This window comes from Alnus glutinosa, chromosome 1, assembly GCF_958979055.1.
Source record: "Alnus glutinosa chromosome 1, dhAlnGlut1.1, whole genome shotgun sequence".
In the NCBI taxonomy this organism is placed as follows: domain Eukaryota; kingdom Viridiplantae; phylum Streptophyta; class Magnoliopsida; order Fagales; family Betulaceae; genus Alnus; species Alnus glutinosa.
Genome location: NC_084886.1, coordinates 4414326 through 4431007, shown reverse-complemented (window position 1 = coordinate 4431007; position 16682 = coordinate 4414326). Strand labels below are relative to the sequence as shown.

Genomic DNA, 16682 nt, shown 5'->3' with positions numbered 1-16682 from the left:
TGTTGTGTGGGTGCTCTGAGGTAGCATTTGGTAACCCTACTGTAGGTCTGATTTTTTGAGAAAGTGGTATCTCGCCAGAAGATAATTTTTGTGCTTACCCAGTCACGTTCCACAATAAAGTCGCCATGGTTAAAACCTGTGTATGAAAGTGAGTAACCTTAACCCAATTGTCCATATTTTTTTTTTTTTTCGTTGGGGCCCAAATTCTGCAGGCAAAAAAAGTCTAAATAGGCTGGGTAATAATTTTGGGCTAGTTGTAGGTGGATTTCAGCAGTTAGACAGGCCCAAGCTTCTCCACTCTGAATTCTGCACCATCGGAATCATATATAGACAGAAAGAGCGATAGAGGGATGACTTTGGCTGTGAAGGAAGTGACCATGGAGTGTGCCGGAAAAGGGAGGGGAGCTCGGTGTTTAGGCCCACCCAGAAGGCGCTGTGACCGGTGCGGAGCCGTTGCCTATTGTTCCGCCTCTCACCAGGTTCCCAATATACACAAGCGCTTTTTACTTTAGATTTTGTGTGTTTTTTAATCACTTCCTTGTCTGAACTTGGTTGTTCTACAAAACACCCAATTGGATTTCATGTTGTACTTTTTTGTTGTCAGTGGTAATTGTTTTAGCGTGTAGGAACAATTGGGTCTGTCTCAGTTTGAGCAGAATTGGTTTCTGCTTGAAAAGGAAAATTGGCTCCTAATTTGCGTTAGACTTAGCTCGTGCCCACAAAAAGAATACTATTGCAAGTTACGCTCATTAGTCTGAAACGGTTTATTCGCGCATGCCCACATGAGAAGAGTAAACTCTTCAGCTGAAAAGAAACTAGAATTGATGTTTTTGGTGCAACCTAGTATTTCTCATGCTTTTACCCTCCTGGGTAATGCTCGTACGAGGTTTTGAATGTGAGATAGCTGGTTACATGCTTTTTCCTGGACACTGAGTGCTTATTACCTAATTCAAATTCTTGCCTATATTGGCTTATGTGGGATGAAAAATTGCTATGACTTCAATATCTACGTTGAAGATGCAATCGGTCATGTTCAAAGCCTAAAAGGAAATGAACTATATTACACAATCCGTAACTTCCCACTGCCTACTAGTCTACATTGATTTATTGGGGGTGAAAAGTTACTTCAGTATCAATATGACTACTAAGGTGATTTAATTACTGGACTGAAACTTTTTCAGATAGAGATTACTTATTTGGTTTAATAGAATTATGCATGTGTCTTCAACGACTGCCCTGGACTGCCCACAATCTGCTGTTAACACTTCCCATCATACCTATGGGACCTGTTGTTGTTTTATTCCACCACTTTTCAATGTTTATTTACTTATGTTGATTTTGTAGTTTATCTTACAAGACTTTCATATGGTTGCTTCCCAAAAGAAAAAGAAAAAAGGTAAAAAAAAATTATATGGGTATCATGATTTTTTCTTAATTCTTAAAATTTTATGCTATTGTCTTTTTTCTTTTCTTTGGCTGAAAGATTCAACTTCTGCCTTTAGATTTTGCACTGGAATGATCATAAAGAAGAGTGCAAAAGATTAGAACAACAAATGAAATGCGTAGATGTCTTGAATGACTTTCCTTTCACATTTTCTCAAGAAGCTACACTTCAGGTAATTATTTCACGTTGTATTCGTGATAATTTTGTGACTTTATTTATGTACTTCTTTTGATCAAATCTGTTAGGTCCTTGAAAAGGAGAGTCGATGTTTATTCTTGAGCAAAAGGGGCGTCCATAAAGAGGGAATGTGGTTGTATGAATGCTGTTGTGGGGAGTCAGTTACTTCCTCTGATCGTTCCAGGTTATCTATTTTTTTAATCTTTTATATCTGCATCGTACATATAGAATTATCAACATTATTTGGTCATGCTTTTTTTCTTAATTCTGGCCAACTTTTTTTTTTTTAATTAGCAGGTCAAATGATGTTTGGCATCTTCCGAGAATCTTGTGCCCATGTAATGGTATCAGCTTTTGCTTCTGGCTCTTTGTTTTGGAGTAGAAGTTGATGTTTTTTAATTCACATATGAACATGCAGAGCCTGAATATCCAATATCAAAGCAGTTAAGTAGTTGGAAAGACTACTATGAGTGGAGGTGCATTCCACTTCATTCCCTTGCTGCTTTGCTTCTTCATTGGGTATGATATTTTGTGTTACAGTCGGTTGAGTTGGAATTTATATCACTCATGTTCAACTATGGCCTTTTTACTTTTGAAAGACCAGTCTACACTATTTCTTATGTGGCAAAGATGTAAATATTCTTGAGGGATCAACACCTAAGTGTTTTTGCTACATGTGAAGAAAAATGTTCTTTTTGGAATCATTAATTTGTTGGGTTGCTTATGGTTGCTAGGATCCTTCTTGGAATATAATATTATAATGTTAAAATCTGTGATTTGGATTACAATTTGCTCTCTGCTATATTTCAATCCTCAGAATTGTGGTATATGTTTTGGCTGCTAATTATGCCAAAAAGTTGATTTCACATCCAAACCAAAAGATTTATGAATCCAAGCACAATCTTAACTAATTGCTATTTCTTGGATATTGAAATTTTCATCAGAATCATATACATAAGTTTTTTTTTTTTTTTTTTCTTCCTCCAGCCACTTACGATATATCATGCCACTCAAGCTATTCTGGGAAGCTCGACTCCTGAAATAAGGGACAAACTTTATATACACTATCTTGGTATGTTGCCTTCAATTGTCAACTCTGCAAGCGGTAAATTTCTTACGATTCTTCTAATATTATGGTTTTATGCTTATGGACGCTAGACTGGTTTATAGGATATGAACTTTGGGCCCATCCTCCCAATAACTGCTATAAGTCTTACTGTAACAAGTACGGCACTTACTTGAGCTGGGGTGAAAAGTGTTCTAATATAATGGTTTTATGCTTATGGACGTGAAACTGGGTTTATAGGAGATAAGATTTGTGCCCAACCTCCCTACAGCTGCTATAACGCTTACTGTAACAAGTACAGAACTTTCTTGAGTTGGGGCAAAAAATGTTTGTACGAATGTTTTATTGAAGTATGATGTTAATCCTGTGCTAAGCTTAAGATTTCTACAAAATGCTGATGGCATCCGTTGGAACAGTCTTATGTGCCTTTTTGGTAATGACGAGGTGATTGACCATCTATAATATCATCATTGTTTCACTGAAACTTTTGTTATTTACAGGGCCTGAGAAAGAGCTTTTGCAGCTCGCTGTCTTTGCTGAGTTGCATGCACTTTTTCCTGGCGTGCATGTACATATAGAGCTTGTTGGACCTGAAATTCCACAAAATAGGTCAGTTATGCACTTCGTAATGGATGTATTATGAGGATTCATTTAGTTGAGTAGTTTTTATTAGAACTTCAGCCCATGAAGATAAATTTAGTTAGCATTTGAAGTGTTCCTTCTCTGTTAACCATTTTGATACTTAAAACCATTATTGAAAAATACTGTGATACTTAAAAACATTATTGCTAACCATCATTTTTTTCTTTTTCCTGCACTGGGATAAAAATAGGGATGGTGAGAGGATTAATCTTTGCAATTATGCTCATTGCCTTGAGACAGATTGCATTTGCAAATCTTTAAGTGAGAATTTGAGCTGGGATGTACAGACTCGTAGAACGTCAAAAGTGACATTGCAGCTTCGAAGAGGTTTTTATCATGACCGTTATAAGGATATAGCAAAGGTCTCTTTCTTGATCTATCTCTCGATAGACAGACACATACACACATACACTCAAAAACTCATGTTAGATTATGTCTTTTGTACTCAAGTTGTCTGTCTAAACTCTATCATTTAGGCTTTTTTTGTCTGCTTGATTCTCCTTTTGGCAGTAATTCCTGACTTCTTTAAACAGGATTTCTCTCCTCATTTGGTGATTGCTCCAAATGCTGGCATTGCTGCTTATTCAAGTTGGTTGCCAACAATTGTATGCCTTTGATACTCTGAACATCTCAGTCTCACTGTTTGTATATATTTGGCTGTGTTAGCTAACCTACCTAGAAGCTGTTACCTTTGTCAGTGAACAAAGAACTGAATTAGCCTTATATATTTTTTTTTTTCTCTCAATCCTTCTGGTTGCTCGGATGAGCACTTCAGGAGCTAATAAAGGAGATAAATGTCCCAGCAGTCTTCTCCGATTACTGTGAAGAAGCTTGTCATCTTGGAGCTTGTTGCATAAGCACTGTAACTGGGCATCCTCCCACATTTCCTGTATGTCCATGTTGCTCCATTGTTTCTCTCTGTTCTCTCTCTCTCTCTCTAAGCTACTGTATCATTGCATTCAAAAGCATTGAATTTTGCTGCTTAATTTGATTTGATTCCAAATGATGCTTCTGCCTTGTAGATTCAATTAAACCCATTCAGGCAGCCAATGGTGGTTGAAAACAGTGCTCTATTTCTTCCTTGCTATAGTAATTGCTTCCTTTTCGGGATTTGAAATGGTCTTAAACGTCAGTTTGAGGACTGGTCATTTGACTTCTTCAGATGGATTTCCGGAACTCTTGAATCAAACCATCACTCCATTGGGTTATCAATGCATATAAAGACATGTTCACTGATGTTGCAGTCTGGAGGTTTTATGAAGGGCTGTTGCAAGTGATCACCATGTGCCTGCCTTACTCTGGTGATCAAGATCAAGATCAAGAGTCTTGATGCAACCTTATCTATCCAATCCAAAAAAGAAAAAAGAAAAGAAAAGAAGACAGATATCAAAGGAAGTTTCTCAACATTGGGCATGATTGATATGCGACCAATGGTTCTTTGGCTCTTACCTGTTGCAGCGACTTTTGGACAAATCAAAGCTGTTAAATCTGTTTCTCCTTTTCTCCCTTTTATGCTACACAAAGGGCCTTTTTCCCACCATACTTGACCTTTCAAACTTAAACCTGTTTTATGTAATACTTTTTTGGATGAGTACCTTTCTTATGTAATACTAATTTAAGCTGTCCAAATTCTAAAAGAACAATTGAATTTGGTTGAAGGTGACGACGTTTGGGATTTTTCTTTGTATTTTTAGCTTACTTCCAAAGCGCAAACCGGTAGTATAAACTATTGCCACAACTTGGTAGGAAATTATTCAGGTTTTTTTGTTATTTTTATCATCTCGATATCAAGCAATGATCAAGTGCGTATGAAAATTCGTAAATTATGTGTCCGTTTTGGTTTAGGAGTTTTGAAAGACTTTAAGAAATTAGTGATTTTAAAACGCATTTAATAAAAATATAATTTTCAAAAATGCCTTTCAAGTGTTTGGTAAAATTGGTAATTCAACACTATACATTTTAAAAATATGTATTAAATTGTCTGTAATTTAAAAACGTAAAGAAATTGAAAGCTAATTTTTTTCACATGCACTTTTCAATGGGATGTTTTTTTTAATTTTTTTTAAAAAAAAATAATGCCTACAAAATTGCCGAAGATAAAAAGAAGAAGAAGAGTAATACTAAAAACTATATTTTTATTTGCAACTATTTCATATTATTGAACTATGAGTACTAACGAATATTTAGATCAATCACAGTTAAAATATAAACATTTAAGTGTTGGTTGAGATTAAAACACCGATATTGTGGGATAAAGATGTAATTTACAACATTTCAAAAAAAAAAAAAAAAAAAATAGAAATCGTAATTGCCGTTGACGTGGACCAAAAGAATGAAACTTCCTAGTTCCTCCTCCTTCTAAACTCACAACGACAAACGACATCGACGACAGCAATAACAACGAGAAAAACAAAGGGAAGTAGTCCAGCACGGAAAGAGTAGAAGATCAAAATCCCAGTCCTTCCCTTTCCCAATTCGCAAGTCCTAGGGTTTTCTATTATCCATGTCCCTCCTCCCCCACCGATCCTCCGTATGGCTGCCGCTGATACTGTGCGTTTTGGGGATAGGGTTCGGGTCGGATTTCGGGCACGCTCTGAAGGTGCCGTTTCGGGTCAAGGATGTGCTTCCCGTGCTCCCACGTGAGATATCGTGGCCGGTGCTGAACAACTTCCACAGCGCCGTGGACTTGTTGCCGGCTTTCGTGGGATCGGTGAGTCCATACAACGGCACGGCTGAGTGGAAGGGAGCGTGCTTTTACGGCAACGAGGCTCGCCTAGAGTTCACCGAAGGCGACCGGGACGAGCCGGAGGGCTTGGGAGGCGGCGTTCTCTATCTCAAGGTCAGGGTTTTTGACGATCGTGATTGTTACCGTGGTTTTTTGCGCTGTTTTATGTGTTGTATTGTATAATTTGGTTGAATAGGGATTGTGAGTTGTAGTTCGCTGCAATTACGAAACTTGAATTGGATACCGATTCAAGATTGCTTTTTAAGAAAGTTAAATACTCGTGGCCAGTTATAAGGCATTTGTTTTCTTTTTTTGGAAAGTTATTAAATTTGTTATTTCCTGAGAGCATTTGTTTCCTTAAAATAATTATAGAAGCAGCGTAAATAAATCAATTAGTTGAAATGTTTAGATTCTCATGTTATTTTGGGCTGTAAAATAAGGACATTTTTTTTTTTTAAATTTGATGCCTTCTGATTGTTAATCTTATCTTATCGGAGTTAGTTTCGGATTTAGGTAGCGTCTTGTATTAATCTTTTCAACTTCCATGTTCTGATTTTAGGCCTCAAAAAAAAAAAAAAAAAAATTAGCTGTGACATGCAGTAGAGAGAGATAAGGTGTGTAGCTGAAACGGATTGCTCATTGGCCTATTGTAAAACCATCTAGTTTGATGTATCACCTATGTTGGGGAGTGACCAAAAATATAATTTCACACTTAAATAGATTGCGTCACATGTGGCATAAGTTAGAACTATAACTGGTGGTGCTATCAAGTTGAATCAGCTAGTACTAAAAGGTTTTAAAGGACCCATGTTTATTTCATTGAAGCTGTGTTGATTTTCCTTGGGAAATGCACATCAGAAGTACAGGGAAGTGTTTAGTAGATTGGTTAATCAACCAACCTCTCAAATTTTTTATTTTTATCTTGACAGTATGCTAAGGTTCCCTGGATTGACTTTCTGCTCCTTTACAGACATCTGCAGCGCACAGCTGGAGCTGCATGGATCTGTATGTCTTTGCAACGCCCTACAGGATTACATGGGATTACTACTTCTCTGCTAGAGAACATACATTGAAATTTGATTCATGGGAAGAGCATGCAGAGTTAGAATATGTATGCTTGTTTTCTCTGTTGTTTGTTTAGATCTTGTGCTTTTGAGCATCATTGCATAAAGGTGATCTTTTTGACTCTACTGAGCAGGTTAAGCAGCATGGGATTTCTGTATTTCTTATGCCATCAGGAATGCTTGGGACCCTGCTTTCTTTAGTGGATGTCTTGCCTTTGTTTTCAAACACTGTATGGGGTCAGAATGCTAACCTAGCTTTTTTGAAGAATCACATGGGTGCCTCATTTGAAAAACGTCCTCAGCCTTGGGTTGCAACTATAAATCCTGATGATGTTCATTCTGGTGATTTCTTAGCCGTATCAAAGATCCGTGGTCGGTGGGGTGGATTTGAGACATTAGAAAAATGGGTAACTGGTGCTTTTGCTGGTCATACAGCTGTTTGTTTGAAGGATGAAATGGGTAATCTTTGGGTTGGTGAATCCGGGCATGAGAATGAAGAGGTATGACATAAATGACATAAAGCATACATTACCACTTAATATATGTAAAATTTGTAAAATGTGTGTTTTGAGTTCATTCATATATTTTAGCATGTGGACACTTGCTTGTAGATGATGTTTGCTTCAGGAGTACTGTGTTAGGTGGATATCATTCTGATTTTTATCCATTCCTTCAATTGTATTTTTGAATTATTTTAATGGATTTTGGATTCAACATTATTTTGGCGTATTCTCCTCTTCTTTTTCAGTCACCCACAGATTGATTTGTCTTTACACCATACTTCTGCTGACGTTGCAGGGTGAAGAAATTATTGTGGTAATTCCATGGGATGAATGGTGGGAGTTGGCACTAAAGGATAGTTCTAATCCACAGATAGCCTTGCTTCCCTTGCATCCGGAGTTGCGTGCAAAGTTCAACTCCACTGCAGCATGGGAATATGCTCGGAGCATGGCAGGCAAGCCGTATGGCTATCACAACATGATATTTAGTTGGATTGACACTGTGACTGACAACTATCCTCCACCTCTTGATGCTCACTTGGTATGCATCTTCACTAATTATAATATAAATATGCTTTATTGAACTTGTGTTTCCATGGGAGGGTATTGTGTGCTATGAAAATATGTTGCACATCCTTGCTAAACAAATGGTTCATATATAGAGTTATTAACGTTTTAAGGCTATTGTGACACGTTGTTTCTCTCTGCTTTGGCATTGTGGTTAATTTATTGCTCAGGTGGTGTTTGTTTAGGTATTTCTGAATGACTGCAATAGTTGAGTTTATGCGTGCATGTCCATATCCTCATATTTGTTAGAGGGGAATATATTGATTCATACAGTACCTTATTGTTATAATCTTTTGTCAACAATTTGATATATGAAAAAGGTGTGTTGCATGATTATCTTACCCATATATTATTGTCAATGTTCCTCTCACGTTCATAGTAGGTATCACTTCTCCATTTCCCCGCTACACTTTTCATAGTATGCACCTCTTGTACAGTTAAGCATGTAATCCATAGGATTGTGCATGGAGAATTTTGCAGTAGTTTTACACTAACTGGTTCTGTTTGCAGGTCATTTCTGTCATGTCTATGTGGACTAGAATGCAGCCAGCATATGCTGCAAATATGTGGAATGAAGCTCTAAACAAGCGACTAGGGACTGAGGTAGTTGCGCTCATTTATGTCACTCATTTTACTGTTTATGGGTATTTATTCAACATTAGTCTCAATTCTAAACCATATTGTTTTGCTCCAATTTCAAATAAAAATTAGTCAACCTGGGTGTATGATGCATCATCCAGAAACCTACAAATGCAGTATTAAGAGAAAAACTGCTTATAAGCCAATCAGTATCTTGCTTTGAAATGTTGATAGACTATTTAACATATCTATCATGAGTTCTATCTCCTTATTATGGGGGGATCATTTGTAATTGGCATCCATTGCTGATTTGCTGTATTTGAAGATCATATTTATGTTCTGTGGAATATAGTGTTTTGACACTGCACCAAAGAAGTCATCTGCAACAAGGCAATATGAAGGGATATTTGATATTGATCAAAGATGGATAATGAGCAGTGCCAGTGCGTGAGCTTTTTTTTTTTTTTTTTTTTTCTCTTTTAATAATTTATGCCAGTCCATGGATCTCGTTAGGAATTAGTGTGCCTAATCTTTTTTTTTTCCTGAACGTTGACTAGCTTCCTTATAGTTGAAAAATACACAGATGGAATTTCATATTGAAAAATTATCCACTTATAAAAAGGGTTATTTGGTTTTTTAAAGCTGTTGCTCAAGAGGTTTTGAGTTCTTGTGCTCTTGGTTTTGTATATATGATTTGCTTCGAGTGCCACAGCAAGTTGATGGTATGAGCATTTTTCTGAGACTAGATGATTATACACACAGGATGGAAATTTTAAGCAGCACCGATCTGTTTAATTGTCAAAATGGTTTGCCAGAAGTATTCTCTTAACTCTGTGCTAGTCTTAGTTTAAAATTCTCAAGTAACTTTTCATTGTCAAATTTTGCCTTTATTAGCTTCTTGCTCCATTGTTTTCTTTCAGGATTTGGACTTGTATGACATGCTAGCTGAAACTGAAAAGCGTGGCATAGCATTTGATCAATTGCTTACCATTCCAGAACAAGATGAATGGGTGTATAGCGATGGGAAATCGACAACCTGTGTCGCATTTATCCTTGCAATGTATAAAGAGGCTGGAATTTTGGGACCTATTTCTAGTTCTATTCAAGTAACGGAGTTTACTGTGAGTCATATTTCTGAATCTCTCTCTCTCTCTCTCTATTCTGTAATGTTTTGTTTTTGGAGTTGTATTCCACCATTGAATGTTTTCTCATCATGGTCACTGTATATGACATGGGCTTTATCAATTAATTGCAGATTCGCGACGCATATATGCTTAAGATTTTTGATGATAATCAAACACGGCTACCAAGTTGGTGCAACAATGAGGATGGACGGCTCCCATTCTGCCAGATTCTTGGTGAGTATTGGATGGAACTGCCTCAGTATAACACGGTAGAGCCATATGCCAGCATGAATGAGAATTGCCCCTCCTTACCTCCTAATTATGATAGGCCCGTTCAATGTTAAATTTGAAATTCACTGTGCATGCTTGTGTTGTTGTTCCTCAAGCATGCGTTTATGCTGCTTTTTATATCCTTAGAACATGTGGGGTGAATACTTTAGAGATTAAATAAATGTACATATCTGTTATTAGAGTTTGGTAAAAATATTGAATCAGTAATCTTGATGTAGCAACTCCTGGAAGGGAAATTTGTTTCAATTCTCTTTCTTTCCATATAAACGTTCCATATATGCAACTGCCCCAGAGCTACGGTTAAGATATAGTATTTTTACTATTGATACTCAAGGTAAAAACTTGAGCGCCGGTGAGAATTTTTTTTTTTTTTTTTGGATGAATTTGTTTTAGTGGTTCCTTCAATTAATTCAAGCGACGGGCCCAAACTCGTAACAGTCAGTGTCAAACGGAAGCTAGATGTATGATTGGGTTAATAATTTTTTATACGACTTGCGACCTTAATACGAATCTAACAAGGAATTAGCTTATCAAGATTGAGGGGTTTAACTCGTTTAATCAAATAGATTGGGTTATGATTGACTTATATAATTTTATTATCATGTCTTAACACAATTCGAATTTGACACGTGACATTTAGTGTCGGCAATTTTTGACACAAACCCAATATGAAGCTAATATGAAATTAGTAGGTTAGGGTTGAAGGATCTAACTCGTTTAATTAAATGGGTCGGGTAAAATTTATCTATATATTCTTATATCCATGTCTTGATATAACTTGAACTTGACCTGAACACGAGTGGTACCCCTTATTTATGACAGTTTAATTAAGCAACATTAGATTATGGTGACCGCCCAAAACAAAAGATAATTTGTTCTAGAGAGAAATGATACAGAGGGGACACTTTACCGTCCTCTCTCTCCCTCTTTTCATTAAAAAATAAATTTCAATCAAAAAGTACACTCCTTTATCATTTTTTTTTTCTTTTTGATTAAAATTTATTTTTTTAATGAAAAGATGAGAAGAAGGGACGGTCAAGTGTGCCCTCTATATCATTTCTCCGTTCTAGATGATCAGTCATTGCCGATTCACAAACCTTCTTCCAACACAATTCCATAGAAAACCCTCAATTGCAAAACGAAATTAAATTCAATGCATTAATGCATAGAAAAATCTGGTTTCATAATTTTATAAGAGATCATGCGAATTGTCTACGATGATGATATGATTTCTTGGGTTATATTCTGCCGATTCTGGTCTTTTTTTCCTTCTCACTAACCCAAAACAAAAAACAAAAAAAAACACAAAAGCCTATATAGATCTACTGAGAAGACTAGAGTAAATGAATCTGGCTCTAAATCAATTTCGTATACAACAACAATAAGTTTTATTTTTAATACAAATAAAAAGAAGAAATGAAAGAATTAGGATGAACACTGTATACGCCTATATATAAAGCAAAAAAAAAAAAAAAAAATCCGAGGATGATAGTTTTCCACGCTGCATGACAAGGGAGGCATCAGCTAGGGCTTTTGGGTGGTCTTCCGGCACTTGTCTTTGATCCAATGGAGACCCACAGAGGCGCCTCCCTTAACCTTCTTCATGCCGGTTGATGCGGCCGCTTTAGTTTTCCCGAACCCTTCTTCAACCTTTCTAGAATATTTGCCTCTCGCAGCACCACCGCCCTGGCTCTTCTTGGTCTCAGGAGCCGGGTCAGGGTTGTAGTCCCATTGATCAGCCCACGAGGTTCCGTTCGAGGCGTTTGAGTCCATGACAATTGACAAACAGAAAGATTTTTTTCCTTACAAAAGAGAAAGAAGGACCAACTTGTTTGAAGCTTCTTTTCGGAAAATGGGGTCTATTTATGGATGCAGTCTTTTTGTCGTTTGAAGCAAAATCCGTGTGCGGTGTGCTCAAACAAAATCCGCGTCAAACAATCAGAAGGGACCTTCTTCTGGAAACAAATAAAACAATAGTCAGAAAGAACCTTCTCGATCGGATCATATGTTTCTCGAAGACAATGCTCTATGTTTCAAAGCAACCGTTAATATAGAAAGGAGCAGTTGGCAAACGAGGCAACGACAAAGGTACAGAACGTAAGACATGATGTAAGCGGGTAGGAATAGGCTAGGATACATATATGCTATCATATCTCTTATTATAGAAGCTAGCAGCTTATTAAGATATGTTTTTTATTTTTTAACGAGAAACATGCTCCATATATTTTAGAATTTGTAATATTAAAGTAAATTGATTAATGTCAATTGCATAATTGCATTCATCTTCCCATTAATTAAATATTACTTTAAAGGAATTTTCACTTTGCAAATTATCTTTATATTTCAAAACTTCATTAAATTTTTATTTTTAGCAAGCACAACATAGCAATAATTAATTGAATGTGCTAGTTATTTTGATTCTTTAAATTTCTTAAATGACATTTGTCTTTATAGCCTGTAATTTTACTGTAGCCTTTGAATCATATATAGATCTATTTTGTCTTTGAAAGACTATAAAAGAAGATTGCAAATTGTTGGGAAGGAATAACTCCATTTAGACCGAGCCATCTAAATAATTATGGGCTTTCAGGTCAGTACCAGCCCAAGGAGAATTGGCGTCCGTAAAGCCGATACAACAAGACTCTCGAGTAGCCCTATCCTGAGAGATAAACACCAAGTAGTCATATTCATAAAAGTTATTCCGAGAATACGCGATAGGAGGCACATCCTGATTTTGAGTCTCAAGAATGCAGACACCCCAAGACTAAGAGTCAACTAAGTCAGCCAAGGCCCGGAATAAGCATTTCCTTGGAACTCAGGTCTCATTCAGCCAAGGTTCGAGACAAGCATGTCCCGGGAACTTAGGTCTCAGTCAGCCAAGAAAATCCAAGTTTTAACCCGACCCCAAGTTGAATTGAGGTAGAAATCACAATCTGAGTCCTATAAATTCGGTCAACAATTCTAGTTCTAGTAGAATTGAGATATGATTCCCAGTCCAAATCTAATCACTAAAGATATGAGAATCACTAAAGAACCGGAATCACTCTAAAGATCTGGACCAGATCCTACATTTACTAAGGAATCGAAGTTTAAATAAAACTCTGACGACACTCTTAGGTCAAGGAGGGGCAAGAAACCTAATTTAAGTTAACTTCTACTTCTTTACCTATAAATTAGCACATATCCCATATATAAACAACAGACTAACTATACCAAAATCTGTTCCAACACAACACAACAAAAATAGGAACAAGTAAAATAGTGATTCGTGCATATACAACAACAACCCATTATAACTCCGGCTATGAAGTTAAAAACAAAGAACAAAGACCAAGTCGTGGTCCTTGCGACCGGGAGCCGAACGTGTGGGTCCCGTCTTCAAGATGTTGACCAGTACAGCTGACCGACACGTGTTGATGATTCCAAGCTAACGTAGTTAAACGCCGTTGCTGTTGGAGGGATGGGAGTGCAAGTGCATAGTTTTGTGAGAGCAGGGGTTAGGCATTGGGCCGAACCTTAGGGAAGGCTTTCGAAAATCTGCCCTTGATCCAAAAAAGACCCACAGAGACAGAGGCTCCGCGTTCTGCTTTCTTCATGCCGGTTGATGCCGCCGTTTTGGCTTCTACCTTCTTCGAACATTTAGCCTTTGCAGCAACACCACGGCGTCGGCCCCTCTTGGCCCCGGCGACCGGATCAGGAATGCTGTCGCCCCATAGGTCAGACCACAAGGTGTCGTACGAGCCCTTTGATTCCATTCCCAACCTTTTTCACGCGCGCCCCAAAAGTGAACAAAAAGTATTGTGGAGAGAGAAGGATTTTCGGAGCTTTTTGGAGATCGACTTTTGTTGTTGGTCATGACTCATGAAGGGAGCCTTGTTTTATATATGATTTTCTGTGATAACAATTTACGTATAAATGAGAGATGTATAGATTAGGCGTAAACAGAACAATGTGCAAATATCACACACTCTTTTAACAAACGTTTTTCCTGTTAAAGAAACTGGTAACATTTTCCTTAAAAAAAATATAACAGTGACAGTGCGTTCCAATGGAATGTTCATCATGGGGGTGACAGCATGCTTGCTAGTTATCTTGGGCTAAGGGATTCACCCTTTTTTATTTGAGTAATGATTCACTACCACCTAAATATACAATTTTTTACCATCTTGCCTATGTGGCAAGGTGGTCCCCTACCTTAATTTATTTTTAAAAAATAAAAAAATTCAAAAAGTAGTGGGGGACCACCTTACCACATAGGCAAGGTGGTAAAAAGTTGTATATTTATGTGGTAGTGAATCATTACTCTTTTTATTTTAATTTTTTTTTACTGTTTTGATCTTTGTTTAATTAACTTTGTGGCATGCAGGGATGGAAATTAAGTTCCATAAATGAATTTTTTTAAAAAAAAAACTATAATCTTTACTACTGGCCGGCATTCCAAATTAAGATCTGGTTGAAATTAAATTACGACAATTGATCATATAATTAAATACCACTTAAATATGATTAAGTCAAATTAGTTTATTGCTTAAGCTGCTATGGCATTATTCATATCATGTTGGTTGAAGTAAAATATTGCATGCAATTAATTGCATAAAGAATTCAGTGGCAAATTTTATAGGAGTGAATTGAAATATTAATATTATTTTTTTAGCCGCTTAATCTTCTAGTATGTTGCCGAGTTTTGATTCCCAAACCCAGTATGCACCTTTTATTTGCGCGCCAAGTGGAATTCAGGTCGATTCACTAACCCATTAAGGGTCAACCATAATACGATCTGTTTAGCTAAACAGATCAAATTCTTCAATTATGATACAACTATTTAATATGCTATCAAATTAAAATGTCTTAAGTTCAAACATTGCATTGGCATTCACCTCACATGACTCACATGCATGTTAAAATACATGCAATAATCACATGATTTACATGCTCTAAGAACAAATTGGGCATGCTCTTTAAACTTATTAAAAATATATACAAGAATAACATACTTCAATTAATAACATATATCAAATAAATAAACTAAATTAGAGTAATTTTTTCAACTGAAAGAAAGCTTTAATTTATCCGAGTGGAAAATACAATAGATCTGTACAAAATAAAAAGGAACTGCATCAAAATGCCGTATGTTTCTACAAAGAAAAGCATTCTTAGGGATATCTAACATGATTCACATGCAGAGAATATGACAAACAAATTAGAGGTGTGACCCATTTGTAAGCAATATATATTTGATTGGCCCAAAGTATCTCAGGAAATCTGATGATCAGTTTCTAAACCTGTAACTTCAGTCCACGTGTATTACAGTGGATTCTGCCGTGGCTCTCTTTATAGCAATTGACCAAGGTCGTTCACCAACTTCTATCTCTCATTGTCCATCCCCTCTCTTTGACACCAACTTCAGCCATGAAAATCAACAAAATTATAAGTACGTCTATGATATATATATTATTTCATTTTTACGTTGCTTTTTAAATTGTTGTTGAATCAAAATTTAATAGTCATTTATTTAAAATTTAATGATAATTTTAAAAGACACATCAAATTTAAAAAATAAACCAATTTGAGTGTTTGATTTTTTTAAATATAAGTTCAACTATAATTTATTGCTCGAATTTCGAAACAAAATAAAGTTGAAATATATTTTTTTGAATGTTTTGATTTTTTTGAGATAAAATTAGAAAAAGTTAAATAAAATTTTATTTGTTTTTGAAAAATTGAAAAAACCAATAAAATTTATTTTTGGAAAACAATGCACCCAAACTGGGCTTTCTAACACCCATGATTCATCATGTCCCATATCGGTAAAATAAGAAATAGCACGTGGTTTATAAATATGATTATAAGTGTTAAATTCTACATTACTTAGTTTTTAGATAAAACTGAACTTTATAAGTAATTTTATAAAAAAATTTAATATTTAATATTTATAGGCAGCACTCAAATCAAATTTTTTCTAACTTAACATATACGAGATTTTGTATTTTTATTAATTGTATTTGCTTTCCGGCGTTTAATATATCATAATGATCTATTTTCCTGTTATAAAAAAAAATAAAAAAAATTACTTCCGTGAGCTATCACGGCAAAATAGCATTATACGTCAGTGTCACAGAAGTCAGAAGTCGCTTATTATTACCTACCTCATAGGCCATAGCTTCCGTTTGAATTTAAGATGTTGGAGCATTCATCTAAAAAAAAAAAAAAGATGTTGGAGCAAATTAAAAGTCCAATCTTCCACCTCTAATTTCACCCCACGTGTACGGGAATGGAAGCTATGCCGTCCTTTCTATTCGAGGACACCCTAAAATATAGACAAGGGTCCTCCCTAGTATATTATATTTTATTGCTCGAATTTAATATTTGTGAATTTAACTGTATATTATTTTATATTATTTTTTAAAAGAGATATTGATATAAATTTCATATATGTTAGATTTGTATTAATTTTAAATTTTAATCATAAAATAAATAATTTGAAATAAAGAGTATCATATCTC

General features: G+C 35.9%; 2 protein-coding genes across 4 annotated transcripts; both read left to right on the top strand.

Moving 5' to 3' along the window:
* The first annotated feature begins 292 nt into the window (after nt 1-292).
* LOC133867285 (uncharacterized) lies at nt 293-5016 on the top strand. 3 transcript variants are annotated; one of them, XM_062304023.1, is made up of 12 exons: nt 364-479; nt 1345-1396; nt 1503-1616; nt 1690-1805; nt 1916-1965; nt 2040-2140; nt 2609-2693; nt 3188-3296; nt 3520-3691; nt 3863-3934; nt 4105-4218; nt 4352-5016. In XM_062304023.1, exons 3-12 carry the CDS (start codon nt 1554-1556, stop codon nt 4442-4444), a joined length of 975 nt encoding a protein of 324 aa, XP_062160007.1. In that variant the 5' UTR covers nt 364-479; nt 1345-1396; nt 1503-1553; the 3' UTR covers nt 4445-5016. The 3 variants fall into 3 exon arrangements, with proteins under 3 accessions (XP_062159992.1, XP_062160000.1, XP_062160007.1); XM_062304008.1 differs by lacking the exon at nt 1345-1396 and having other exon boundaries at nt 293-479; XM_062304016.1 differs by lacking the exon at nt 1345-1396 and having other exon boundaries at nt 295-479; nt 1919-1965.
* Nucleotides 5017-5689: 673 nt separating this feature from the next.
* On the top strand, nt 5690-10425 carry LOC133867275 (uncharacterized). Its single transcript, XM_062303997.1, has 7 exons — nt 5690-6168; nt 7025-7165; nt 7253-7618; nt 7917-8159; nt 8696-8788; nt 9685-9885; nt 10020-10425. Exons 1-7 carry the CDS (start codon nt 5833-5835, stop codon nt 10230-10232), a joined length of 1593 nt encoding a protein of 530 aa, XP_062159981.1. The 5' UTR covers nt 5690-5832; the 3' UTR covers nt 10233-10425.
* The last annotated feature ends 6257 nt before the right edge of the window (nt 10426-16682 follow it).

Bases quoted from the DNA above. Each gene is read 5' to 3' on its own strand.
- LOC133867285 (XM_062304008.1), top strand. From the start codon at position 351: ATGACTTTGGCTGTGAAGGAAGTGACCATGGAGTGTGCCGGAAAAGGG. The intron at 480-1,502 runs GTTCCCAATATA...TTCTGCCTTTAG, and splicing joins ATTGTTCCGCCTCTCACCAG to ATTTTGCACTGGAATGATCA. The intron at 3,692-3,862 runs GTCTCTTTCTTG...TTCTTTAAACAG, and splicing joins GTTATAAGGATATAGCAAAG to GATTTCTCTCCTCATTTGGT.
- LOC133867275 (XM_062303997.1), top strand. From the start codon at position 5,833: ATGTCCCTCCTCCCCCACCGATCCTCCGTATGGCTGCCGCTGATACTG. The intron at 8,160-8,695 runs GTATGCATCTTC...TTCTGTTTGCAG, and splicing joins CACCTCTTGATGCTCACTTG to GTCATTTCTGTCATGTCTAT. The intron at 9,886-10,019 runs GTGAGTCATATT...AATTAATTGCAG, and splicing joins TTCAAGTAACGGAGTTTACT to ATTCGCGACGCATATATGCT.